The sequence below is a fragment of the Lagopus leucura genome, unplaced genomic scaffold (assembly GCF_019238085.1).
Source record: "Lagopus leucura isolate 7727_CA_CO unplaced genomic scaffold, USGS_WTPT01 Super-Scaffold_100016, whole genome shotgun sequence".
NCBI lineage: Eukaryota > Metazoa > Chordata > Aves > Galliformes > Phasianidae > Lagopus > Lagopus leucura.
In genome coordinates, this window is record NW_024962270.1 from 12,139,872 (window position 1) to 12,167,736 (window position 27,865).

The following is a 27,865-nucleotide window of genomic DNA, read 5'->3' on the forward strand; positions in this document are numbered from 1 at the left end:
GGGGTGTGAGGCGATCCGGGCGGGCGCCGCGGGAAGCGGCTGCGGAGCGAGCCAGGGCTGAGCCGGCAGCGAGGCGATCCCGGCGGAGATGTGCCGCCCCGCGATGTCACAACGCTTTTTTCCGCGGCTTCTCGTGAGGCGGGTTCTCCCCGCGGGGTGAGGAGCGCCGGTTCGCTGTGCTGTGCTCCGTTCGTCGTTCAGCTGAGAGCAAACGAGCGCTGCGCAGCTCGTGCCAAGCGTGGCAACGGTTTCCGCCACAGGGCCGCCGTGTCAGCTGGACCAGGGCTCCGACCACGCATCCTCCGGTGGCCGCACCTTGCCGGCGGGCTGGGACGCCGGGCCTGCTCCTCAGGCTCTGTCCCTCAGCAGCAGCTCCATCCGTGCTGCTGTCCCTGCTGCCCTCCCACCTCCTCGTTACCTTCCAGCTAACCACCTTGTCGGTGGGCTGCAATAGGACGGCAGTTTGAGCAGCGTCACACAGCCGAGCAGAGCTGCCCCGTGCCAGGGGCTCAGCCGTCCTGCTGCTGGGACTGGGCTCGCTCACACGAGGCATCGCAGCTTCATTTTCAAAACATTCCTCAAGAAGCTGTCTTGTCTCCTTGCCCTCAGAAATGACGGCAGTCCCTGAAGTAAGAGGAGTGAGAGAAAAGGACTTCTGCAGTAACTCTGATAGGACTTGCTCCTTTGCCTGTGCGCACACTTTGTGAATGAGTGTGGGGCTTCAGTCCAAAATGAGGAATTCCTCTTTCACACCAGAGTCCAATTGTATCAATAACACGAGGGCACATTACTCCAAACTGAACATCACTGAGGTACTGCTTGAGGAAAAAAGTCGATTTATGATGAAAAAGGCACCCGTCTCCAGCACAGAAAGCAAATGTTCATTTCCAGTATTCTGAGCTGCTCCTCATGTCCCTCTAAATCACTGCTGTGATATTATCATTACTCTCCTAGTGTTATGGTTTCCAAAGACAGTATTTCCCTGAGGGACAATGAGGAAGTTTCGCTGCTGCTGTACAAATCATTAATTTCTGTCATGCCTCGAGGACTTGGCAAAGACCCCTTGCATTGCACTCCGCTCCTAAGGAGAATTTGGAAGAGGCATTCCTGCTGCTTCAGGTGCTGCGTTCTCAGTCAGTGTCTTTGGACTTGATTTCATCTAAAAAACAAGCAGCCATTTGTCCTTCACAACATGCACATGATGATGATACCACCAAAAAGCATTATGGCATGGTAGAAATATTAACAGCCTTAGGATCTGCAGTGGATAAATTTGTGAATGGAGGATTTCAATAACCCTAAGGGCATAAATGCATTAAAACATGGTCACTGCTGTAAAGATATTGAACATTTCCTGTGCTGGAAAAAGTTATAAACGTTTTATTCCCACTGGCAACGGTCAATTTATAGCTGCCTTATTTTTGCCTTGAGGCTTATAGTTTCTGGAAAAAATCATTTTGAATTTTCAAAGTCTGAGAAAACATCAAAACAGTAAGAAAATAAGAGATGGAAAGATTAAATACTCATTATAAATGTCTCAATCTCTTAGGGCTTGTCTAAACAGGGAAGTTGTTTCGAAATAAGTGAGGGTGTGAGCTGAAGCACAGCAGCTATTCTGTGCTACCTCCACCCCCAACAGGCAATTTCCTGTATTGTTCTGTTTCAGTAAGCCTGAATTTCTAGTAAGTACTGGAGTTCAGTGAGTGCCATTGGCTACACAGCTGTATTTCTGTCTGTACTCAGTTTACTAGCCAGGCCCAACTATGTCTAGTAAATAACATTTAGATCTGGTAATAAGGGATGTCGTTTAGTGGGGAAATATTGGTGGTAGGTGGATGGTTGGACTAGATGATCTTGGAAGTCTTTTCCTGCCTCAATTATTCTAGGATTCTATGGATTCTATGGAGCTCAAATTTTATCCTGAACTCACTAGCTTACTCCAAATATGGCCCATTCTGCACTCAGTGTGGGTCACTGAAGATCCCGACCTTCAGTGTGAACTTCTGCCCGTGACCTACTCATGGAACATCAAGAATCCAACAGATAGGAAATACTAGTCAGTTTTTTCCTGGTTTATTAGGCAATCTGTGTTATTCGTATCCACTGTCAATACAGGGTTATTCACATTTTCCAGAAAGAGCAAAATTTATGCAGGTAAGGTATCTTTTGAGACAACTGATATGTTAGTGAATTTTGGCAATGTTTAACAGAAGGGCAAAAATCATACGTATTGTTATTCTGGCAAGTTTCATGGAAATGCTGTGGTCAAGAACACCAAGCTAGCCTGACAGAAGGAAACTCAGAGGTATTAGTACACATTGTATATGATGCCAGAGTACTCACTTGGGAAAGAATCTTTGTAAGTATCCCTGCATTGGCTAAAACATCTATCAGAAGCTGCTTTCTTTGTGACACTGAAGTTATTCTGCTATGCAAGGTAATTTATATACATAAGGAAAGCAGGTACTTGTAGAACCACCTGTTTTCCAGGTGCGTATGTTTTTAGATATGCAAGAAAATACTTACAATAATACAAAAGTGCTTGATAAATAATCAAAATAATTTGGAGGAATTTGGTATTTGCACTTCTCTGAGATGTTGCACTCTGCCACCTCTTACATCCTGCAGTTCCCACTGTCTGTAGGCAAAAAGGGATTCATGTTGGTGTGAAGGTGAAGAAATCAGTGACAAGCCAATCAATAGGATGTCAGCTATCTTGAGATACACATCTACATTTTTGATGAAATGCAGAACTTTATAACAGGTGCATCTGGGTGAAATTCTATACCCTTTGAAAGAGACAAGAATGAAGAAGTCTCAGCCACCACCTCCTAGGGTGGAGTGACAAGGTGCATTCATCACCCTCAATTACAGACATATTTACAGAGGGCTGTGCCATGACACCATGAAAGATGCTTAAATCACTGAATAGAAATCTAATTGGGAGGTATGCAAATAAGGAGTGATGGAGTGGGGCCGTACCCACCTCTCCTTGGTTTACCAGTGCTGAGTGCATCATCAGTCCTGAGGAGACAGGAAAACATGAATGATTTTAGTGCTGATGTTTCCCTCTCACCTCCTGCAGTGTGTTTCTGCAGAAACCATTCAGACTGGTCTGCTTGTCTGCACCTGTGCTTGTGGCAGACTGCAACCAGGAGGACAACACACTTTACTTTACATGAAGTAGCTGGCAGCTCCTGAGTTTGCACCAGATCCATACTTCTTTATAATGCTTCTTGCCTGTCTTACCTGAGTCTCATTAATGTGAAAGCTGTACATGATACAATTTTGCTTATGTTGCTTCATTAGCAAATGTCCTGTCCTAAACACTCTTCCTGTGCCTGTGGACTTAAGTTCACATTTGTGAAGATTTAAAACTGGAAATATGTCTGTTTTCCATCTTGATTGATGAATTTTGCTGTTCTTTGTTTACTGCAAGGTGCACAAGGAGGGCTTCTGAAGAAAGGAGCCAGGAAACACAGTCTACATGTGGCAACAAATACGCAGTTTTGGGGAGGTGGTGGTGTCAGAGAGATGGGACGTTTCTGGACGTCTGCTGTAACCATATGACACAGATTGTTTTCTGGTATAAAGAACATTTTCATAATGAGCAGTGAATATGCTTCAGTCTGGCTGCACCTACAGCCCCAAGAGTAAGCAGTCTAGAGGTAGGTTTGTCAATAAATACCATCTGCTTAGCAGCATGGAATCCAAACTATTGCAGAATGCACCTTAATGGTGGCTGCTGTTTTGCTAGATGTAGATGAGACAAAAATGTCAACAAAATACTTTTTTGTAAATAGTGTGATTCTGATCTCAAAAATATGACACTAAGTGTAATGGGACTTGTTCAATCTCAATTTGAGTCTGAGAGAATCAAATGAACAGCTGCGGTTAGCTTCTTTCCTGAAGGACAGCAAAGCACTCCCACAGACACATAAGCTGCAAGTGGAGTTGCTTCTCACAGAGATTCGGACACTGATGTGTTTGAAATACGCCTTGCTTCCACTCCTGCCCACAAGGGAAGGAAATGCAACTTTGCAAGCAGCAGAAGTAGCAGAGCCTGGTTTCCTCGCTACTGCCATGGAGGCTCCCAGATGGTTTCCTGCCTGAGCATGCTGACAGCCGATAAGAGGAGAATTCCTGCTGCAGCCATTCTCTCTGCAGAGGAACTGGTAATCCTTGCTGCTTGGCTGCTTGTTTTCCAGAAATTTCATAAAAGTAGAGCATCTGTGGGATCATTACAGCTCCAAGGTTCAGTTGAGATTGGGTGTTGGCTTCAAAGGTCTGTAAGAGAGAAATGAGACATGAGCATCATCTAAAGAGTCTGAAACCAAAATGAGAACTTCAGCCTGTTAGATGACTAATTCTTCCCCGAGCTGAGACATGAAAGAAAAAAATGCTGCACTGTAGTCCAGCTTGGATTGATGGGTGTGATATTCTGCGGATCTTTTTTAAAAGTCTTCATTTCCCTCTGTCTGTATTGTAAAATATGAATAAGAGGTTCAGGTACATAACTGGGATGGCTAAATTCTTCCAAATCTTGCATAACTGCAAAACATCAACAGATCAGAACGAGAATTTGTCATAGAAATTGCCTGGCTGGAACCTGGACTCATTTTTATGTCAGTTGTTTTTTGTAGTGAAGGATCAGGGAGGATTCCAGGGAATGACAGACCTGAATAAGAAACTTTTTAAGACACAAATTTAATTTAAAAAATGTAGTGTAAGAGTAATGAAACAAGGAAGAGGGTGAAGATGCAAAAAGGTGGTCAGTGCTGAGGAGTGCAATCCACAGCTCATTTTCTGTGTGGAAGGACAGAAGTGATGTACAAAGTGGAATCATAAAAGGGGTGGGAAGAGAAACATTTTCTGAGCAAGTAAACCATAAAAGGTCTTTTCAGATGGAGCGTGCTTACTTTTATGTAAATCTGCAGCAGATCTACTTGCTTCTGGGTTTCACTGACAATTGAGTTTCGGAGACATACAAAGTTGCAAATGGATATTGCCTGAAAACAGCAACGGAGAAATTGGTTGGGATGTATTTACTCCCAGAAAAAAGTAGCACAGAGCTAGGAGTGCCATGAGAAAAGTGTATTTCTTGAAAACACAAGGGAAAACAGCTTCAACACCTCGTGTAAGTGTGTTTCTCTGAAGTCCAAAAGAGAGCTGCTTCCAGGTTCCAAAGCTAAAGCTTGCTTTCGCTAAAAAGCTTGACATCAAGAGTCATGGCTACACGGCAGTCAGCCATGCCAAGGGCAGTTTGGAGCCTTTTAAGAGGACACCTGTCCCACCCCAGCCTGCTCCAGCACTCAGAATGACCCCAACACCTGTGGGGAAATCCAGCCGTGCTCAGCGTTCACAGCAAGCCCTCCTGTGCTAATCCTCTTTGATTCTCCAGGACAATGAAGAGACCCTGAGTTGTGATCAAGTTTGCTTCAGGGCTGGTTTCAGACACCGCAAGATGTCCAGAACTGGACACCATCACAGGGCCTTTAAGCCCCTTTCCAAAGTGCTCTAGAAATACGAACTCTGTGCTCAGCACTGTTTGATTGGTATAAGCCGCTCTTTAATTTTCTCATCTTCTGTCACATGAGAGCAAGTCATACTTCCTCTGCCTCTTCCTTCCCGAAGCTCCTGTGGACACAAGTGGAATGGGGAAGCGCTGGTGCTTGGAGCTGGCAGCCCTTCTCCCCAGGCTGTCTCCAACTTCTGCCTTCCAAGCTGCCACTGAGAGTTGAACTTTGAAATTGCTGACTTTGAATAGAAAAAGAAGAAAAGAAGGAGAAGAAAAACAAGAAACAATCTACGCCCTTTGCCTTCTCTCCTTGAAAATGCAAATTTGTGTGTGTGTTTTTAAAGAGAAGTCAAAATAAATGTTACAATATGAAGTAAATGCTGCTTTATATATATATATATTATATAATACATATTATGTATATACTAACAACATGTTGCAATTTGGTCAGTTACATTATGAGTTTAATAATAGCTCATCAGTTCAGAAAAGCAGAAGCTGATCTAGGAGGCTCCTGCAAGTTCAGGATCTGATGTTTAGGCTCAAGGATTAGTCCTGGTGTAATGGCAGGGGTCTGGAGCTCTGCCTCGGCTTTGGAGCTCTCCCGGGATGAGCTGTTTGTTTGCTGTATGTATGCATGTGAGTAGCTGTGATTGTGACAGTGACCGCCAGCATTACTGACACCTAACAAAACGTAATTGCTACCTGAGAAAATGGTTTTGCTAGCCCTCCTCCACGTATTTCAGGGGTATGGGGCTGACAGCTGGCTGATGCATTTCTCAGTCCATTCTCTTCCCATCACCCCAACACTCATTTCAGGGGGCCTCTCTGCAAGAGGCTATTTGGGGAACTTAGCTAACAGCATCATACAAGTGCAGGTGCTGCAGCCATATGTCTGGGGCTGATTTGGCTGTAAATAGGGAATTTTCAAACACCTTTCCAAACAGGAGAGGGGGATACTTGCTGCAGTGGCTTGCAAACCATTCCTGTCAGCCTGAAGCCAGTTGGACACCATGGTTTCAAAGGGTCTGATTTTCAGAGTGGAATAACCAAAGTTGTCTCTCAGAGAAAAAGGGCAGAAATGCAATTTATCCTTTAAAGCAGCCTGTGGTTTTTGGTAGACTCTTGTTTTGGCCAGTGAAACCAGTATTTTGAGTGTGCATTTGCTTTCTGGCCATGCTTGGAAGTAAGGTGTGAAGTTTGGAGAACCCTTGGTCAGGACCAGTCCCTGTGTTCTGCTCCAACACTGGCCATTTTAACCACGGATGTAATAAATCCAGAGAACAAAGACAGCTAAATTCATCAGCTAATAAGATTACACCAGCTGTTGTATTGGGCCGAAGAGCATCTGAGATGTCTCCACTGCCACCAGGGAAGTGGTGTGTACCTGCTTTACAGAAGGATATGGGGCTGTGGCGCTGGTTGCATTGTGGGGCTGCCACCATGACAACAGATGAAGGAACCAACAGCGGAGCCTTCAGACAAGTATAAAACTGACAGTAACAAAAAATCTTGCATCAAAATGAGCTTAAAGCAGTCCTGGAAATTACAGTCCTGAGGGCATTATTTGCATGCCAAATAAATGAATGAAAATGAAGAATGATGGCTATGTATGAGGCATTTGGCTAAGCATGAATAAATAGGGACAAAGCTGGAGAAGTCTATAAAGGAAAATCTCATAACACATAAAATTCCTTCATTGTGCAGGAAAACAGAAGATAAGGGCAAACCAGCACTTATCTTTTATCTAGAGTATCAAAAAAAATAAAGAAGTCATGGATAAATGAACTCAGGCACTCGTGAATGCCCTCGAGGCATCTCGCTGTTACTAGGTGCTCACCAACCTCTGATAAGATGATTCTGAGAGGAAGACATTGAAGTGGTTGTACATGGTAGAGAGTTACAAGTGTTTGAAACCAAACTGCTTGTTTTAATTTCCTGTCATTGTTGATGAAACAAGAAGTCAATGCCATTGCAACTACCTGGATTCAAAATTGCCAAGGAGATGGATTTTTTAGAGAATGGAAAATTAACTCAATTAAGTACTGGCAAGACCAGGAACTTTGGTGGAATGAGGGGCTCACAGAGCACCTGGAGGCAAATGAAGGGTGGGAGCCTGAGCTGCTGTGTGCTACCTGCCAGTCCTCTCTCTGCCTTTCATCTGTTCTTATGGGAAAATGCTGATAGAACTAAGAGATTGATCAGTAATAACTTCTGTGGGTTTGTGTCTTTGTCAGGCTGGATTCTCTAAGGTTGCAGCATTGCTCTCCTGTTTGTAGGACATCAGGTAAACTATCCTTTATGAATGTCCTAAACACAGGAAAAGCTCAGTGGGAGCTCACACTGTGTTAATCACCAGGGAATCTACATGAGGAAGAAACCTGGCCTGAAGCATGGCTTTTCCCAGTGGCTAACAAGCATGCATCCCACTAAAGCTTTTCCTAGGGTTCAATTCATTCATTGCCTGTTTCTTGGTTACAGATCCTCTTTTGTCACACCTCTCTTTCCTGCCACTGCAGCACAGGTAAGCTGGGGTACTGAGTGAGCACTGTGTCTTCGCAGGCCGCTTGGGCCTGGCTGCTAAAAGCCCTGCAATGGGTTTTCACACATGTTTCTGAGCTCATGTTAACTGCACCCCAAGTTAGGCTGTGCTGCCTGCTGCTGCACCAGGGCAGGTCAAGGGGCTGTGTGCAACTTCAGATTATCTGTGTTGAGCTAATCTCATCACCCTGCACTCTTGGCATCACCCTACACTGGGTGCTTTGGAAAAAGCCCAAAGACCACAAAAGCCTACATGCCACTGGGTGAAAATGTGATTAGTGCGGACATTTGTCTGCTTGTGTGAAAGAGTGATAGTGAGAACAAGAACAGGGGCTGCAAAGTAAATCCCATATGCAGCATGTAGGCAGGTCTGGATAAGGGGTGAGGCACGACCACCCCAGTGCCAGCTGTCTGTGCTGGCTGGGTCCTGTGACAGTTCCCAAGGTGGTTTTCTAAAACCCCAGCAAGGCTTGCTTTTGCCTGGAATGGCCTCACTCTGGGACCAGGAACTCCGTGCCTGCCCCAGCCTTGGCCCTTTGTACCCTGATGGATTGCACGAGGGGAAGCGGGCAGTGTCCCGGAAAGCAGTTGGGCTACTGTGACAAACAGGTTGCTCAACACTGGGCTGACGTTACTGACCACATCTCTCGCTGGCTGCTGAGACAGTGTCTGTAGGCAGTCTCTCAGCTGACCTTGATTCCTTTTGCCTCCTCCTAAGGCTGCAGGTTTCTCTGTGTATGTGCAAGGAAGAGACCCAGGTGCTTAGAGGGGGAGAAGAAGCCAGCAGCAGGATGTGATTTCCTTCTCATTCATGCAGCAAAGGAGCTGGCACAGGGCTTTCAGGCTAATGTGACAGCTTATGTATCCGTCAAACGAAACCGTGTTCCAAGATCTCTGCACACTGAGAGCTGTCCCCACAGGAAGGCTCTTCACAACTGTGCAGTGGGATCTGCTGTGCCTTTCAGAGGCTGGAGGAGCTTGTGGGGCCCTTTGAGCCTGCTGGTCCCTGGACCAGAAAAAATAACCCCCAAAAATGTGTATTTTCAGGGTTGGGACATCACTTACTTTTCTGACAGCAAAGGTTATTTTCCTTATTTGTGTTACAGTTGTTTTGAGTGCTGCAAGCATGGGCTGGGGTTTTGCTGTCTGGGATGCCAAAAGAGCCCCTGAAGTTGAGCCCTAAAGACTGGATCTGCTTTATATGGAGAAGCACAAGGCAGAAAGCTCAGGATGATGAAAAAAAAGAGCTTAAAAATGCAAAAAGAAAAAAAAACCACCAACAAAACAAAACAAACAAAAAACCACCTGCAACATAATAATGCAAAGCAGATAGTTTTATGAATAAGAGTTTGTTTCCAGAACAAACCCATGAAGCTGAATTTTAGGGTTATTCCCATATGTTACGTTTCTGTGCAGTGTCTCATCTATAGGAATGACACTTTGTATGAACAGCTGCCCTCCTCTTGCATGTCCCAGTGTCTCACCTCCCATTTCCTCTTTGCTTTGTCTCCCTGCCCTTCACTTTACGTGCAGTCCTTGCTCAAGCTGTCCCTGTGGCATTGCCCAGCTCTTTGCCTGGGATCCCAGCAGCCCACCTCGCCGCTCCATCTGTGTGCATGCGCTCCTTATGCTGAGCATGCAGTTCGGGAAGGATTTCCTTAGCTGGCATTTCCTGATGATTTCTGCTATCTGTAGAGGAAGTTCAACCAAAAAAATGATGAATCTTCATTTTTTAAAATATTTTTTAAAATAACTTAAAAACCCTGACGTCTTATTTTTGCACGGCAAACAGGCTGCCTGCTCCCTGCTCCCTGCTCATGGCCTCGTCCTCACAGATAAAACACACACCAAAGCCAAATCCACCTTCTGCTGGGAAGCCCTTGTCCTCTTCTGGGAGCTGTATTTGCTGGCTTCAGTCCATCGGGGCTTGCCCAGCACTCTTAAGGAAGTAGTTTGTAGCCTGAAAGAATGCTCCCTCAGATTTCATCTCTTTCAGAAATTAAATTCCATGCTCAAGAACTTGCAGCAAAGTTTTTATGCAAGGGAGCACCTCAAGGCTCCTCTTCTAGAGGCTTTCTCTCTTGGTCTCTCTTAGTCTGCACAAGTGTCAGTGCTCCTTGTGAACGTGCGCCTGGAAATCCCACGCCAGAACAGTGAGAAGGTCTCCCCATGCTCTGTGATGCCCAGGTGGGGAGAGGAGGGAAGTGAAGAAATAAGAGCAGCAATGGCAACAGCAACCATCTCTAGATTGCAGCACAGCCACGGGCGCTCCCAGGAGCTCAGCTCTTGGGCAAAGCATGAAGTATGTTTGAATGCAATCCAAAGTGCAACAACAACAAACATACGCAAGGAAAACATTTGCATTTATCATGAAAAAAAGTGATTTAACAGGCTGCATTAACCTATTAAACTCTTGGCAGAGCAAGGGCAGTGCAGGAGTGCAGACGGAGCTGAGTCCCTGGCAGGCAGCTCATAAGGAACGAACGCTGGAAGTGCTGCTGCCACCACCCCAGGCACTGCAGTCACTGTGTAACAGCCAGCTCCCTCTGTGCTGGTTGCCCAAAGCAGCCAGGAGAGGAGCTCCATGTGCTGTTTGATGGAGAAATACAGATCTTAAGAGCCATCAAAAACCAGCCTGTTACTTGGTGGCAGAAGGCTACGGCTCCACGGACCCTGAGGCATTCGGCTGCTGGTGCTGGCCTTGGGTTGGTCTCTTCCTCACCAAATGCACTTTGTAAAATCACCAAAGCAGTTTGCAGAGAGGCATGAGAAACCCAAGAGCATCCTCATTATATCCAAACAAGTCACAGCTTAATAAGGGACTGAAAATGGAAAATGAAATGAAAAATGAGGTAAGTTTCCTGTTGTTTATCAAAATAATTAAAGATCACAGCTACATTTTATATTAATTTATTAGAAAAAAGGATACACGGTTGAATGTGCAAATATATACAACAAATATCACAACGAAACATCAGGAAGGGAGAGCTCCTCCCCTCTGTCAATGGCTTTCCCCCTGGCAACAGTGATGACTGCTTAATGCTTCCCCACAGATTTACAGACACAAAAAAAGTGTAATGCTCCATTTGCACGAGATGTAAGTTTTATTTGAACAAAAAATATTCTGGCTTTGAAACGACAAAAGTCTGCTATTTTGGTGGTTTTTTTTTTTAACCTGAGCAATTTTTCCGGAACAGGGGAACAAAAGGAAGGCATTGCCCTGTGCTTCATTCTCATCACAGCATCTGATGGTCTTTGAATTACTAAACCACTGAATCACATAAAGTTAATGCAGCTCCCAAACCCACACCTGTGATGCAATCAGCGGGACGGAGGAGCGCGGGCTCTGCCCTTGGCAAAGGGAGCTGGTGGGAACCACCTGGCTCCAATTCAATGGCTGTGAGCATTCTCAGGTGAAGTGTTCCTATCCGACAATAAGGTACTTAATGCCATCTCCTGTAGTAAGGAGTTATACATGTAAAACACAGTTCAGTCTGAAAAACAGAGTCCTGGATCCTGCTACGCTCTTTGCTCATTGCGTGATCAGTGAATGAGTGAAGAACTGCTGTATTAATTCCTAATTGAGTAAAGGCCTTGGGAATGAGTGCAACTCCCAATAAGCACTCCTGCTGTCTTCAGGAAAGAAGTTCAGAGCAGATTAACCTCTTTATGATCTGCAGGATTTATTTCAGGCAGGTGTTCTTGTGCCCACTGGCCATAGGCAATGACACCGCTCAGCTTGCTGTCCTTCTTGTCATGCCATCAGCTGCATCAGCAAGCTCCATGGAGCAACACAGCTGAGTAAACCGAGCCCCCTCTGCCTGCTTAATGCTCCTCTCCACTTTGAATGAGAACCCCCAGGGATGCTGGAGAAGGCACTATAGGTCCTGAGCTGGGCAATTCCGGGTCCCCAGGGGACAGGAGCTTCACAAGGGGCTGCCGGCTGTCCCATGCTCATCAAGGTGCAGAGCCTCCCTCTGCACCAGCTCCCCTGATATCCTCGAAGAAATACAGACAAATAACAAAACAATAGCCCTACAGCAAACAGAAGATGCTACAAGGAGTGTGCCTGGTTTCCTGCCTGTATTGCATTTTCAGACATGACACGTCAAAGGCTGATTCAGTTCCCAGGTGCTTTTACAGTTTTTCTTTTGCCTTTGGCCAAGGAGCAGAATGAACCAAGCATTGGCTCCTTTTCCCTCCAGCATCTCCCCTCCTGCCAGCAGGATGCAGGGATGCTGCCAGCAGCCACCAAGTCCATCACCGACAGACCACAGCAGGGCTGCTGCTTCATTTTAGACTGTCCCCAGTGATGGCGGTGACTGCAGAAGACTTGGCTTTTGTCATCCTCATGCCATTCTCCTTTTCTTTGCCCTCTTTGGATTACTGCAGAATTTGACTACATGGGAGAAGAAAAAAAAGCCTTTGGGGAGGACTGTTCTGCTTTTAAACTTCTGTAATTTTTTTAAATTGCTCCTGTTTAGTATATTGTACTTGCACAAGAATGCATCGCATGGGCTCCGGAGCAGTCAGACCTTAAATGACAAGCCTGAACATAACCCCAAACTTAACTCTGAGTTTAAAAGTGAAAGTTAGAAACCAGTAAGCTGTATCTGATGGGGACAAGACAGCTCTGGGAGCAGAAAGGAGTCATGCAGAAGTTTAAGGGGGGACTGACTGAAGGACAGCCACATTCAAGCTGAACTTCTATGTCTTTTTAAGAAACCTGAACCAGAAGAACTTCTCTTTCTGATTGACCCAGTAGCCAAGTTTTGTCCAAGTTTAAACAGTTTTACAACAAACCACAATAACAAATGTGTCAGTTGTCCTCAACAGCTTGGTATTTTTCTACTTTAGAAGATTTTCTGACAGCATGAAAAGAAATGCTCCAGTAGAACATGAGCTGATTTGCACGCTACTGCAGTCTGAATCAGAGGCTAGCATGCCACTGCTTCACAATTTGGGCTCTGCAGAAGCTTAGCATAATTGATCTTGTCCTTTACAAATGCCTTCTGTACTTCACAATGCTCCTCAGTGTGACAATCCCCTACCACAATACACACCTCATCTGAGCGTTAACTCTGTACTGCAGCATACTTTGCAAGCTCTCAGTGACATTTTATCATTTGTATGCTTTATGACAGCAATTTGTGTGAGCAGAAAGGCCAAAGTCCTTGTGAGCGTGGCCCTGTGAGCTGCGCTTTCTTGCATCCCCCGGAGGTGCAGATCCCCACAGTCCATTTCCCCTCTCCCACAGCCCCATTTGGGACATGGCTGTGCAGCACTTGCCGACATTGGGTTTAGTTTAGGACCAAAAAAAAAAGAGGGTTCAGAAACTAAATTTCACTCCAGATCTTACGCTGAAAAGCCTGGATTCTTTATGAAACTTTTCTGGACATCAACTTTCATTTTAGTGTTTTGGGAGGGGAGAAGAGGGAACATCCTGGAGCATAAATCCAATTTTCTAAGCATCTCTAACCCAGGACAATTTCTGCCTATGAGACCAGCTGCCCACTTTGCCCCAGGATCAGTAGAGGTGCTGGCAAATCTCACTACTCTTGCAGGGTGTTACCCAGGTACCCAACTCTGCATTTGATCTAAGTAAACAGCAAGACTTGCTAGCACTTCAGCTGTCTTGAGGTAGGAGGAAAGCAGCATTTCTGCTTTTGAGGCAGCCCCTTCCTATAGGACATGCAACTCAGCCCACCTGGTGAGCCCAGGGGTGGAGGGAGAGCAGTAAGGAGGGACCTTCAGTGCCAGCGATGTCTGCAATGATGTTTCCATGGCCACTGCTTGGTCACTCAGCATTTTGAGTAGGTCTGACGATAACGCGGTACAACAGGCACACGAGGGGGCCAGTGACTTGGCTTTGTCAAAGAAATCTTCCATGCTGGCAGGATCAGGCATCTATGGCCAGTGGAACTTACCTGCATGAGCAAAGATCAAATCCGGTGTGGGTCACTGCACTGCAAACTGCCAGTTCTGCAGTGGCTATATGCCATCTTAAAATAGACTGCAGCCAAGCTTTTTCAGTTAAATATGTCAAACTATACACATATATGATCCTGAGATAGTGTCCCTAACAAGACCCAAGGTAGATAAGCTTCCTGAACCCAGAGGTCCTCATGCCGTGCTGTTGTTTCCTAGCAGGCCTGCTAGCCTCTCACAGACCGAGCTGCATTTCTTAATTTTCCATTTTTTGGGGTGAGTCTGATGAAACAATCAGTTTGACAATTGCTACCAGCAATTCCAATTGCATTTCTTCTGCAGTTTGAATGAAAGCATTCTTGATCCTTTGCCAGGTCTCCCAAGACTTGCAGAAACAGGCTCACAGCTTCCCTTGCTATTTTTCAGCCAGCTGAGAGCTGTGTGTCAGCAGTCTCCTGCTAGAGGAGCAGCTGTGCTGTGCTGAGGACACTCCTCAAGACACGAAGAAAACATCAGTAGTAATCAGAGCGAGAGGTGACAAGAATAAGCCACAGCAGAGAGAAACTTAACACGATGGTCATCAACCAGAGGGTCAATGCCCACATGTCCCAGACCCATCAGTACATAGTCTTGTTTTGAGCTTCTGACAGCTCAGAGTCAGATCTTTTAAACACAGGGGAAAAATATGTTCCAAAATTCTCTTTGCTTGAGTGCTGTACATTTTAAAAGTTCTTTTTACTGTTTCAGTATTTTAGCCCTTAGTTGATTAGTCATCAATATCTGTCAGATGCTTGCTGCCACAGGCAACCTGAGCACCCACAGTGTTTGTAAGGAATATAAAAAAATAGCTTTAGCAACTAGGAATGATACAACAGAGGGAAAAGACAAGACCAACTAGATTAATGCAACTTGTAGTGGATTTGTTAACATTAAGTGTCTGACTTGTCCCAGAGTTATGCCAGAAATGGTACCATGTAGCTTACCAGTAAGGGCAGTAACAAGAGTAATGCATTACTTCAATCAGTGAAGCACTCACTCTTTTAACATACTATTTCCAAATGAAATCAAAGATTTCTGGTAAAAATGCCACTCCTCCAGAGACTGCAAGCATCTTGCAGCTTCTTCACTCTCTCTGCCTTTGAACTCTGTGATAGCTGCTTCATTGACATCATGGTTCCAGTGCAAACAAACCACCTCCTCCAGATCCAAATCTTCTTCCTTTAAACTTTTGATTGCCTCTCATCTGTCCATTCCTGCTTAGTGTTCTGTAAAGCCTGAGTCTTCTGTTCATCTACCTGGACATAGTCCACTCTCTGCTCCTCAGAAAGAAATGGTTTCTGTGAGAGACAAGGGAAAAAAATATTACATTCATTTCAGGGTGAGATGTTAGTGAAACCTGGCTCGATTTTCTGCTATCCCTTATTCTCTGTTTGCCTCACTTCACCCTGAAGCTCACAGTGACATCAGCTGACAAAAGCGTTGCGTTGCAGCCTGCCTGAGCTACAGTCAACCATCCACCACCCTAATGCTCAGCCCAGATGTGAGTGAGGAAAATGGCTGTCCGGGCTATTTTCATGCAGATTACCATCCTCATCAAGCCAGCAGTCCTGCTGCTGGGATAACCTGCCTGCACTCTAACCAGAGGGATGGTTTTCATTTAAAAAGGTTTCAGTGGGCTAAGTCTTTTGCCTCCAGCAGTGCTAGTTGACACAAAACTTCCCAAACACACAGTATTCTTTGGTTGCAGTGGTACTGCTCATCACCTGGGCAGGCTGTAAGCTCTCTGGAACAAGGACTGCATTTTCTCAGCATTGCTAAAGAAATTATAATGTTTTCAGAGATGCAAGAGTAGGATGCACATTTTGCTGTGTTATGAGAGATGGTACAGTTTTACCTGGTGAATATATCATAGGCTGTAAAGTTGTTACTGCAAAGAGATTTGGGGGAAAACTAGCAGGAAAGGGTTTGTGGAGACACAGTGAAAATGGGAGAGCATGCAGAGATCCTGCAAGCACCAAACAAACCTGCCCACAAGCCCTCACTGCTGTACATCCCTAGGGCACCTGGCAGGCTCTAGATCTTGTTTTCCTCCCAGTAGATACAGAGTGAGGAGGTTTGGGGTTCTTCGCAGGGACTCATACCTTCTGTACAGGGGATGGGGAAGCAGAATTAAAATCCAATGCTAAGTAATCAAGGTTAGATTTCCTTGTCCATGGAAAAGCACCACTGTATGGAGATGTTGCCTGTCTGTGCTCCTGTCAGGAAAGAAGAGAAACTTTTAATGCTCATAAAATACGATCCCAGGAGGAAGCAGGACAACCTTGGAAGCAGAGGCTCTCTCGACAGCACAAAGGAGGACAGCCAGCACCCACAGGGCAGTCTGTGCCAAAGGTGCATCTGGTGACTAACTGAAGGGTACTGCTGATTAGCTGTCACATGCCATGAGGGAATGGAGAGTGCCTTTTCCTCCTGGTAATTATAGCAAAGCAAGCAAATCATGCTGAATTTCATTCTGATTTAGGCAGTATTCTCAGGAGGGAGCTCAGCTTCTCACCCCAAGACCCTGGAAGGTTCAGGTTTGCAGGGGTGCCATCTGAACCATCGTGGGGGTAACTCTTCCAAATCTAGCAACTGAGAGCGTCAGAGAATGAACAGACGATGACAATCACGTGGAGAGTTTTAACTGACTGGAAAAATCAAAAGGGCAGCAGTTACACCTGGAACTTTCGAGCAGGTTATGATCTAGTAAAGATGTGGGTTAAAATTTGAGATGACTGTTTAAGTCTTCTGTGGTCAGTTTTGCAATGTATTTGAAGAGCCTTTGCTGTCGGGCTTTAGCTCTGGAGCCAAATGTGTAAACAGTGGCTCAGAATGAGGGATTTGAGATGAATTTCTACCCAAAACTCAAAGGAAACTGAGGTTCTGGTCTTTTGCAAGATATGGCTAGAGAGTGAATGAAGAAAAGGAAGCCACAAAGCCAGATGTTCTTCTCTCGTGGGATGGGAAGTGGGGTTAGTGCCACCAGCCAAAGCAGAAGCAATAGGAGACTGCAATGGGCGTTCTGTTTCTGCACAATATTTGGTGTGTTTCTTTAGGAAGTGCGCTAACGGCTTTCTGTCATTTCCTTGGAGATTTTGCAGGGCACACTTTTGAAAGGCGAAAAGATTTAATTTGCCTTTGCCTTAGTGAGTTCTCATGTAAATATGGCTGATCCCTGTGATCTCTTGGAACTGCTCAGCAACATTCGTGGGCAAACAGCTGAGTTCTGCAGAGCAGAAGAAGGGCTCCCCTTATCTCTCTGTAAATTGGTCCCACTGTCTTTGGTTTAAAACCGTTTCATCATTTTTGTTAAAACAGAAGGCAAAGGACAAATCTCCTCAACATTTTTTTCTTAGAAAACAAACTTCTACATTCTCCATCAGTGTGACAGCACAGAATAAAGCAAAGGATGGCTGTGTGAAAATGAAGATTACCATATGAATGTAACTTTCTTCCTCTTCTCCGGAAACTGAATTGGCAAATATTCTTGCTGAATTAATACCGTCTCTTTCTGGTGAGATAAAGCTCATTCGATTGCTATGAAGAAAAACACAGGAGAGGTTAAGGAAGCATCTTACAGATGCTCTGAAATGAAGCCAAAACCTGACACAGTCCATATGGTGAATAAACTCACACTAACGCTGCAGCCTTTATGGAAAGGATGTCCAAAAATATTCCTTAGTTCAGGAAAAAGTGTTATAATCTTGTAAGTGTCTTGGTTGATTTCATTTTATTTTTTAATGAATGTTTACCATCTCTGCTATGACAGAAAGCATAAAATATTGTAGCCATCCTCCATCAAGGGGCACAAACAGAGAACGTTTGTTTGGATAACAAGTGCCAGTGGGGCAGTTTGTTGTGCGGCTACCCGCTTCTTGGAGATTAACACAAATTAATTAGCTACTGGAGGGGAATGCAGAGGGACTTGGCTGGCTCTGAGCACCATGTAAACACATGCTGTCTGTGTGTAGAGATGGCTGCAACTCAGCCCTTGTTCAGGGAAATCTCTTCACTAACATTGCTGTCAGAGGTATATCATGAGTGAATTACTGCAGGCTGGCACAATGGGGTTAGTTACTAGGGAACTGGATGGCTACTTCATGCAGCATGAACAGTGCAATTCCTTCTGCTTTATTAGTTCCGGATATAGTCCTTTTTTAGTTTTGTTAATGCAAAACATGCAAACTCCCTCTGAGCTCATTATCCTTCAGGACTCTGCACTGTGTCAGCACTCATTAACTGTGGCACTCTGGCAGGAATGCTGGGAAGGGAGGCTACTGGTTCTCCCTCAGACAGACTGTGGCAGGCAGCTGAGGGGTTACCAGCTTTGAAGGGTTGGGCTGGGGATTGGGATTGGTAGGCCAGGCTTTCCCCCAGGCATCTCGCCCTGACTTCCCCAGCTCATGAATTCCCTGAAGTTGAAGTTTAGCCATCACAACAAGCACTTCAGAGTACAGGTTAGCTCTGGTCTTTTCAAAAGGAACCTTCAAAAGACAATGAGTTTTGAGCAAACACTAATCTGGCAAGATGCCCAACCCACATCCCTCCTGGCAGCACTGCATGATGCTCAGCTCACTGGAGCTACCTGGATTGACAGGGAGCATCGACTTTTAGAGACAGTAAAAGCCTGGGGGATGTTGGAAGGAACCCTGTGAAATTCTGGTTTGTGGACTTCGCCTGGAAACTGTATCTCAAGGAATGTGATCAGTTATTTTTAATTCCATTCCACAGTGTTAATGCTTGAAAGATTGGAGCAATGGGTTTCACGTTGACTTACTAAGGCACAGTCCACATCCTGGTCACAGCAGCATGCTCTCGGATTGTGGAGAGGTTTCTCAAGTCCAAAGGAGGTGGCCGTGCTATGAAGAGATACAAAAGGAGCTACATTTGCAAGAGCAAGACTCACAAAAAGCATGGGTTGATTAGGAAAATGCAAATTTTTAATAACGCTAAGAAACTAACAGAGTATTTCACAAAACTTAATTGATAGAAATCAGTAACAGGTGACTGCTTCAGTCAGTGCAGGAAAGCAAAGTCTCTCATTAGTCCAAAACCAACAGAATAAATACAACAGGCATCAGGAAAACAAATGCCCTACAAGACCCCTGTCCATGCCTCAGCAAGGAGAACCCAGTTCACCTTCAGGTCAAGGCTCTGGGCTCTCTTCTAAACCCAAAGGTGCTACATGTGGAGAGGACCACACCTCACACTAGGGTACCTTTTCCACCCAGTTCTCAAAACCCTCTAAGAAAGAAGCTGAGCTTGCTCTGCTTTCTGGCAGCACTCTAAATTTCTCTCCCTGCTTCATGTAGCATTTCTTCAACAAATTTCTGAGCAACTCTGGATCTGTAGCCCAAAGTGCTTAAATACAAACTCGGATTCAGCAATTTCTTCTCTGCAGAGCTAAATTTTGTCCCCAGTATATCCTCTGAAAATGCAACTCAAATTTTGGAAGTGCCATGAGAAGCACGAAGGAAACTTTAAGGAAGATTTAACCAAAAGTCCACATCAGGTGTGGGGATTTGAGTGTTTGGCTGTCCTGCTCTTAGGGGGCAGGGCAGCTGGTGAGGCAGAAGTTTAGCCTCCTGTCTCCCAAACTACACCCACGTGGCCATTTGCAGAGTCGATGCACACTCCTGCACTATACTAACACAAATGAAATGTACCAGGGCCACTCCCAGAGGAGGCCTCCTGTGTCCCCTCTATCAGGGCACTTGCCTAGTGGTTGCTCTTTAAGTCTGGCCTTACATTTCCTGCGAGGCTTGAGGTCTCGGTTCACTGGGGGCGGCTCCAGGTCGGAGGGCAGCTCAGGTAAGGGGCTGGTGACTTTTTCAGTGTTGACTACAGGGAAGGTGAAGGTTGCCGAGCTGGGGCTCATGGGGATGTAGCCATCAGGGGAGCAGTCGGAGCCGGGTGCTGAGGGAGAGGTGCTGGGGCGCATGGGCACATAGTTGTCTTCTGCTCCATCCACAGCCGTCGAGTAGAGCGGGGAGAAGGGGCAGGGCTTCAGTGGTGAGGGAGGAAAGGAGAGAGAAATGCTGGTGAACAAACAGCTTGCTCTGAGCAAACTGAGAGGTCTTGGCGAGACCTCAGCGAGAAGTGTGAGCTGGAAGGACAGGAGAAACACACATGTTCAGATGCTCATGCCAGAAGTGGAGCTCGTGTCACAGCTGAGCTCAGCCACTCATTGCTGGAAAGTAAGAGCAAATTTATGGGTAATTTCAGTAGGTTCAATACTTTGACTTCAGCAAGGCTGCATTTGCCTTTTCCAGCAGCAATTCTGTCCTATGACATGAAGGAGGCCCTTTTATATGAAAACATTCAAAAGGAGAACACCTGATCAACCAGATTTTTGCAAATGTAGGAGCTAAGAGAGCAAAGGCACAGACATACAAGTTATTTCTGACAGCTGGGAACAAACGCTAGAGATTCATTTCATGCAGGCTGGTGCTGGCTGAGCATTGAGGAGAGAGGATCATCAACGCTGCAAGCTTTCAAAGGGAGGCAGGCATCAGCTGCACACCACCAGGGCTTGCAGATGAGCAGCAAAGGAACTCCCACTCAGAAAACAGTGTTCAGCGCCAAGCAGAAGGCTGGCTGCATGATGCCTGATGGTGCTACACGTAACCCACGTCTGTCAAAAGCTGAGGCAGGACCTTTGGGCTTGCAGAGTTCTGAATCACTTTGAGGCAGAGACTTCCCTATGTCCTGAGAAGAGATGTTCCTTGGGATCAGGAAATGATAGGCTTCTTTAGACCTCTTTTTTTTCAAGAGAGCAGCAGTTTTCTCAGGTGCTTGTGGTCAACAGGTTCATTCTAGAGTTACTGCTGTCCTTCACAGCAGACCTGCCTTTGTCTGCCTTAAAAGCAGGTTCTCCATGTTGTGACCTTCCCCTCTCCTTGGCCTCAAAGAAGTGACACAGAAATTGTCCAAGGCCAAGGGCTTCCTCCATTTTCTAAATTGCTGAGCACAGGAGAGAAGTGACTGTCTATCAGGATATGAAATGACTCACATCTGGAAGTCTGTCATGCACCTGTGTTTGAATTTATGCAGAGTACTTACCAAATTCAAGCTAAGTCTCTTGTCCCGACTTCTTAAAGAACTGCCTTCCATGTCTGCTGCAAGGAAAAAAAGTGATTAAAAATATGGCAAGCCAGAGCAACCTCATGGAGCTCATTCCAGAATAAAGCATATGGCTTTAAAATAACCACGGCTACACAGAGATTGCAGAACTCCTCCTGTTTACCCTAAACAAGGAAATTCGATGATATGTAGGAGCAGGACTAACTTGGTAATGTTTCAAGAACAATTACAGCTGCTTTAGGCATGATGAAACCAAGGAAATTACTCACATGTAATTCTGCTGTAAATGACCTTCCCATAGACACAATCAGTTTGCTGGGCAGAAAGACTGGTGTGCAGAGCAAGCAACCAAGCAGACCAATGCTTAAACCCAACACCTGCTCTCCAACACCTGCACCAACACCCTCTATTGCCCATCTATCATATAACACCCATCATAACTGGACTGGATGGAAGATTATTTTGTTATTGTTCAGAAAGCCACTTAGGTGCCTAGGGCATGAGGTGCCAGGAAGCATGTGTTGTACTGAAGCTGTGTGAACAAACATAATACAGGGGAGAAATTATCTCTGCCACCCAGAAATGTTGATGCGATGCACGTGCCTTGTGCTGGTGGAGGACAAACAGCCAGAGAGAAGGCTGCTGGTCACAGTGTCCCTTGCCTGGATTGTCTTAGTGTAGGTCAACTTCATTTTTTAAGGAAAAGGTGAAAAAGAATGTTGTTCAGTGTGTAGAATGTATAGTGGAGGGAAATGCTGGGAGGTTTCCTCTCTGTGTGGTGAGATTTCACTCTAAAAAATGGAAGACTGTTACACTTTGTTTTCAAGGACAGAAAATAGAAACAGAGAGATTTGGAGGAAACAGAAGTGCTGTCACTCCTACCTACCACATGTATTTGAATATATACATATACACGTGCACACACAGGCATATATAATTCTACCTGTGCATACATCTACCATCCTATTCTGGAAAATGATCTTCCTTACAGAAAACTGTTTTTCTGTGCTCTACAGAGTCCTTGGGCAGGAGCATCATGAGCCTGCACCCTTCCCTGCCTAGGAGACATCAGTGCTGCACTGCAGTGGGGCACGGGGCAATGCCAATGGTGGCAGAAATGCTAAGCAGCAAGGTTAGTGTGGGCACAGATGGATTTGGATCAGCAGACACTGACTGTATTTAGTTATTTTGGCAAAAAGGCATTCAGGCACCAGCAGGTGCCACAACATAGGTGCTCTGCCTGCACATGTTGCCTTTGTAGCAGGTTGACTAACAGCAGCTCAGCATTTACAGGTTACCAAAGGCAAAAAAATGAACTAAACTGCAGGAGCCCATAAGGAGCAGCTGCTTTCTCCCTATTTCTTTTTCAGATCTTTCTCTGTGAAGCACATTTTATTTCAGAATTTAACCTTTCAAATACTTTCAGCTGCACTCAGGAGAAGAAAAAAAAAAATAGCAGCACTTATTAATTCATTGCTGCCCCCTGTCAGGCAGAGATAACCTTGCAGCATGGTAGCAGAGCATGACATTTGGGCACTTAATCCTCTTAACAGCATTTTGGCATAAACTGTGATGGAGAAACGTTAACCATCTCAAGCATGCTGCTGGTGTCAGAGCAGTGTATGCGTGGAAGCAGAAGTAATGTTTTTCAGAGAGCAAGCAGACGTAACAGATAATGAAGAACAGCATTTCCACTGATGGGTGTTTCTGCAAAAACCTTCCAAGAATTGTTTGTACACTGATAAACAGCCTGGGGCAGAGGTGTCCTTGCTCTAGTGCTTGAGCTTCAAGGGCAAGATCTAACGGCCCCAGACACTGAGTGTGCTGGACTAGATGATCCTAGTGGTCTTTTCCAAACTTAATGACTCGATGATTCCTACAGGGGGCTGGAGGACACTTATCCATAAAGCCCTGCATTTTCTTTGTCATCCAAAAAGACGTGTCATTCCAAAATAAGTGATGCTTTCCAGCTAGGTATTTCAGCTGCTCTTCTTTGTTCTGTGGCTCCACAGAATAAAACTCTCATATACTGTGTGTGCTGGACTTTGAGATCTGTATGTTCCGGGTTATTTTGAAATGTTATTTTGAAATGACTGTATTTTAAGAACAAGTGGAAATGCACCTCACCAGGAACCTGAGCTTGCTTTGCAGCAGTCTAGCTCTGCAGTAAGTTTTCAGGTTAGCCAGAAAGCAATGCAAGGACAGAGGGGATTTGCTGAAGGACACAATTACCCTGGTTCAGCCAGGATTACATCCCACCCCCAGCATCTCCCTGGCTTCCTGTTCTTTAAGCATGTGGAAAGACTGCTGCTTTTACTGAGAGGACTCTGAGCAGCACAGCCACAAAGACATTTCTCCTGTACAAGCCCACATTTTGACCTTCAGAGGCAGAGAGAGGGACAAGAACTGAATACACTGGTAGATAGGTCAGAACACTGCTTGCAAACTGGTTTGGAGCAAACCCTTTGGGATGCAGTTTTGCACTCACCTTTCCAGTTCCTCATGTTGTCTAGGCTGGACAGGGAGATTCTCCTGGGCACCAGCGCCACTGGAGCACGGCAGGTCCCCGCGTGGCCATTCTGTAGCACCCCACCACCTGCCTCATCCCCTCGCCTGTCCAAGAAGTGGGTGGGCTTGGGGGGCCGTGGCGGGGGTGTGTTGGAGAGCACGTCCAACTGGCTCACGCCATAGGGCAGCGTGCTTTGGCTCTGCTCCATTGGAAAGGTTGGTGTCAGCGGTGTCCCCAGCAGTGGAGAGGAGGACAAGTCGCTGGCTGTCCCACTCATGTCCGTGCTCCTGGGCACCACACCGGGGTTTGCCAGCGGGGCCCCATCCTGGTGCATGGTGCCGGATGGCTGCACGAGGTACAAGGAGGGCTGGGACTGCAGAGAGTCGATGAAAACATCATCTGATGAGGTCTGCTCCAGCGATCTGTCTGAGTTGGACCAGCTGTCACACCTGTGTGGGGCACAGAGCAGGACCGGCATTGCCTTTTCTCCTTGTAACTGGATGAATGCATGAGTGTGGGGACTTGGGGGTGCAATCCACTGGGAGCAGCTCCATGGGCTGCTTTTCACTCCCAGTTGGAAAATGCCCACTGATCCCTTAATGCTGTTTGCTTTCTGCCTGAGCTTGGCCCAGTGCATGCCCCATTTTTGCCTCCCAGCAATGCATGTCTGTCAGCCCTGGGCTTCAATCCCCTGCATCAGCAGTGAAGAGACCAAGCCCTCAGTGTCCACAAGAAGCATTCATGCCACCACTTCTCAAGTTTTAATCTTTATGCTGCAGAATCCACTAAATACCTATATCTACAAAGTCTGGTTCCCAGGCAAGAGGAGAAGCAGCTCCCAGAGCAAGACAACTGTCGTGTTTCAGGAACCCAAGTTAAAAACCAGAGGAACTTTCAGAGAAGGAAGGGGAGGAGCGAGAGCACTGTTCTGCTGAGACTTCACCACTTCTTTCCTTCTGAGTGATACTGCATGACAAAAAGCACAGTTTGAGCCAAAGTCTGTCCCTTCCCTACAGCCATGGTATGTATGCCTCCTGAGCTGGGGCATGGGGTGCTTTGTGGAGCATCCTGGGCAGCAGCAGGCAGAAAGAGCACTTGGAGGAAGATTGCATGGGCCAAGACCAACAGATGATGCTTGACTGCTCACCTTCACTATAAAGAGACCTTGTAAACTGGATTAGGCTGATGGCCCCCTGTTGGTCTCAAAAGCCTCCCTGGAGCTGCAGGACTCAGGGACCAGTTTGCCCCGTTATCCCCTATAGTATCGCTGGGTAGGCAGCGGTGGCTGCAACCTGACATGTGCACAGACCCCAGTTACCTGGTGTGGCTGAGCTTGCCCGACTCGCAGTTGGAGAGGAAGAGGTAGTCGGGGAGGAAGACCGACTCCGACTCACTAGGGGTCTCCTCTGCAGCAGAAGCGTCGGTGGCAGTGTGGTCAACCGAGAAGGAGGGATCGGCGATGCGGGATGTGTGGGTGGAGGCAGCTGGCGAAGGCTGGGGGGACGAGGTTGTGTGGGACAGGCTTTCCACTGAACCTGCAAGGGGAAACAGCAGCCCTGGTGAGTGGCAGCAGGGTGAGATGATAACTGATGGCAGGGAGCATGCCTCTGTGGGCCAGGTCCTGCACTGCACTGCAAAATGTGAGATACCCAGCAGGTCAACCCAGCCCTCAGCATAGCGAGAGCCTGCATCCTCCTCTAAGCCAAAAGAAGCAGGAGAAAGTGGTGTTTTCCCTTTAAAGTGGGGAGGGAGTCATCTTTTTTCTTCCCCATCAGCACTGACTTGCTGCTGCTTCCCCCTGTGTACTTGGAGGTATGGCATAGCAGCAAACCACAGGTTACAAAGCACTAATGCACATGCTTAAATTCAAGCTTCCTGAACAAAGCATTTGCGTAGTATTAGACAGGTGTTCACAGCAATGTGACTTCAGCAGCCCTCTTTGCCCCAGTGATCATCTGAAAGACACAGGGATCAAGAGTTTTCATGCTTGTGGAGCAGGGCTGACAGCTGAAGCCTTCCCAGCTGAAAAATAACTTTTCTCTTTTTCATTCTGCTGGCTCAGGCAGTAACTCAGATTGCAGATACTGGACTTGGAGCTGTCTTGCAAGCTGAGTGTGATCAAATATGCATCAGGCTAACTCCATAGAGACCTCAGCAAAGCATGTTCACGTCACCTTCTGACCAGTATTTAAAAAAATTAAAAAACCCACAATGTACAAGAAAAATTAATGACATTCTGGATTATTAACGTAGAGAGTGAACAGGCCTGAGCTCCATCTGGTACTTGCAGAGTTTAGCCTCAGATTATCCCATCAGGAAAGGCTGCGGGCTGCACAACACATGGCAGATCTGCACCATCCCCATCCCTCCCGCTTGCTGTGTGGCTGCTCTTTTCTGGCCTTCAGGGGCTTGGAAACCCACAGCCAGCTCCTAACAGATCGTCCCCTTCCCTGCCAGCTCTGCTGGTAACCGAACCAGTATGCATTAAAGTTGTGCTGTGACAGCAGTTGGGGAGAATAAATTATGCATGCCCATTTTCTAGAGAGCAGGCAAAGAATTGGTTTGGTGCCTGTCTCCCTCTTTGCCACTATGACAGAAGATGGCTTCATCTGCCAAAATAGCTGTTTTGGTGGGTAATAACCCCAAATTTTCTGCCTTGCATTGACAAAGATGCTGCAAAGGATGCTCTGTCCATCAATATAGGGCCACTGCTTGAAATAGCAGGAGGGAAAAGCTTTGTTTCAGGCTGCAGCCCCAAAATGATCATTGAGCAATGGCAGCATGAGGACACAGTGAAAGTGGGGGGGTCCCTGTGCGCAGCATCCCCCACACCAGGCTGCCTGGAAGTGCAAATGCAGCAATGGTTGACATGGAAGAGCAGCCTTGAGGAGTACTGGGAGGGATTTCCTCCCACAGAGGAGGCCTGGGAGGAGCAGTCACACTTCCCCTTGACTCCACTCGAGAGCCAGGCACTGCCCTGCTTGTTTTGTACGGAGTAGAGGGGGGAAATAAAGCAGTGACCTTAAGGGGAAAGCATTTCTGAGAGGAGAGCGTGATCCTTTTGGGAACAGAGCTTCTGGTTTCCCATGCTGCCAGCACGCTGCCATGGCTGGCTGAGATGTGCCCAGAGTGGCTGCACCAAGGCACTGGTGAGTCAAACTAGCCCCCTGTCCTGGCAAGGTTGAAAAGAAGCAAAGAAACCATTAGAGAGCAGCAGGAAGGGAGAAGGTCTCAGCTATGTGCAAATATGGGTGCAAGCAAGAGTGACCAGAACCACAGAGAGGTGAGAGAGCAGTGGATTGGATGGAGTACCAGAAATGCTACTATCCAAGCACCAGCATCCCAGGGGGACACAGGGTAAACAATTGCTTCAGGGGATGCTGCTGACTGGACATCAGGCCCAATTTTGGTCCTGGCTGCTGTCAGAGAAGGCAGAGCAACTGCCTTCATCTCAAGTAGGGATCATAAGGAACTGCACAGGGAAGGAGGCAAGGCATTCACATGGGCTGTAGAGCAATACCTGAAGCCCATGGAAGAAATGAAGAGGAAATCCAAGACAAAATGTCCTTCTTGGGCTTAGGAGCTGCCTGCCAAGGTGTGGCCCTGGGGAGCACTTTATGCACAGCTATAGTCTTTAAAGAATGGCTTCCTAATGATAATGAAATGAAAACCAACTTTCTCCCATCAGAAGCTGCTACACTGCGTTGCATCTACCACTTTCAGTATGTGTATGAGATGTCAGGTAGCCATGGAGCTCCCTGGCCACCTCATCTCATCCCAAACCATGAAGTGGGGGCTCCCCCTCCTGCAGTGCCTCCCAGAGATGGTGCCAGCCTCACATCGCATCCAGCAATGCTGTGGGGTGAGGGCGGCTGCTGGCCTGGGTGCCTGCTGCCTGCCCAGGTGCTTCCTGACAGCTGCTGCAGCTCATGCTTCCTCTCCACCGGCTCATGTTGACTAAAAGATTTTCCTGACATGGCCAGCAGAGGTTCTGATAGCTTTGGTCTGGGTCTGGCTGCTTAAATGCCAAACCAGAGGCCACTGGTGAAGAAGGCCTGATGGAGTCCGGCTTCCCTGCTGCTGGAAGGGTTGAGAACTGGGTGGTGTTTGGGACTGAGTCACACCCTGCTGCACTCTGTGCATTAAGCAGAGAAAGCATTAGGTTTGGGATTGGCCTCAGAGTCAGCCTCAGAGCAGATTTTGAGAAAGATTGAGAGGATTGAGAGTGATTGATTTCATAATATAAT

The 27,865-nt window shown here is 46.5% G+C and overlaps 1 protein-coding gene across 5 annotated transcripts in view; it reads right to left on the reverse strand.

The window, feature by feature from the left end:
- Window positions 1-10,953: 10,953 nt before the first annotated feature.
- GAB3 (GRB2 associated binding protein 3) overlaps window positions 10,954-27,865 on the reverse strand; it is a 54,644-nt gene continuing 37,732 nt past the window's right edge. Inside the window, exons 3-10 of one of the 5 annotated variants that reach the window (XM_042876594.1) lie at window positions 24,937-25,153; window positions 23,598-24,067; window positions 21,089-21,141; window positions 19,745-20,030; window positions 18,804-18,885; window positions 17,461-17,563; window positions 16,129-16,242; window positions 10,954-15,324 (exon numbers count right to left, since the gene is read on the reverse strand). In XM_042876594.1, the coding sequence (XP_042732528.1) occupies window positions 15,208-15,324; window positions 16,129-16,242; window positions 17,461-17,563; window positions 18,804-18,885; window positions 19,745-20,030; window positions 21,089-21,141; window positions 23,598-24,067; window positions 24,937-25,153 (1,442 nt within the window). In that variant the 3' untranslated portion in view covers window positions 10,954-15,207. Of the gene's footprint in view, window positions 15,325-16,128; window positions 16,243-17,460; window positions 17,564-18,803; window positions 18,886-19,744; window positions 20,031-21,088; window positions 21,145-23,597; window positions 24,068-24,936; window positions 25,154-27,865 lie in introns of all 5 variants that reach the window. The other 4 variants (XM_042876595.1, XM_042876593.1, XM_042876597.1 and 1 more) reach the window with 4 other exon arrangements.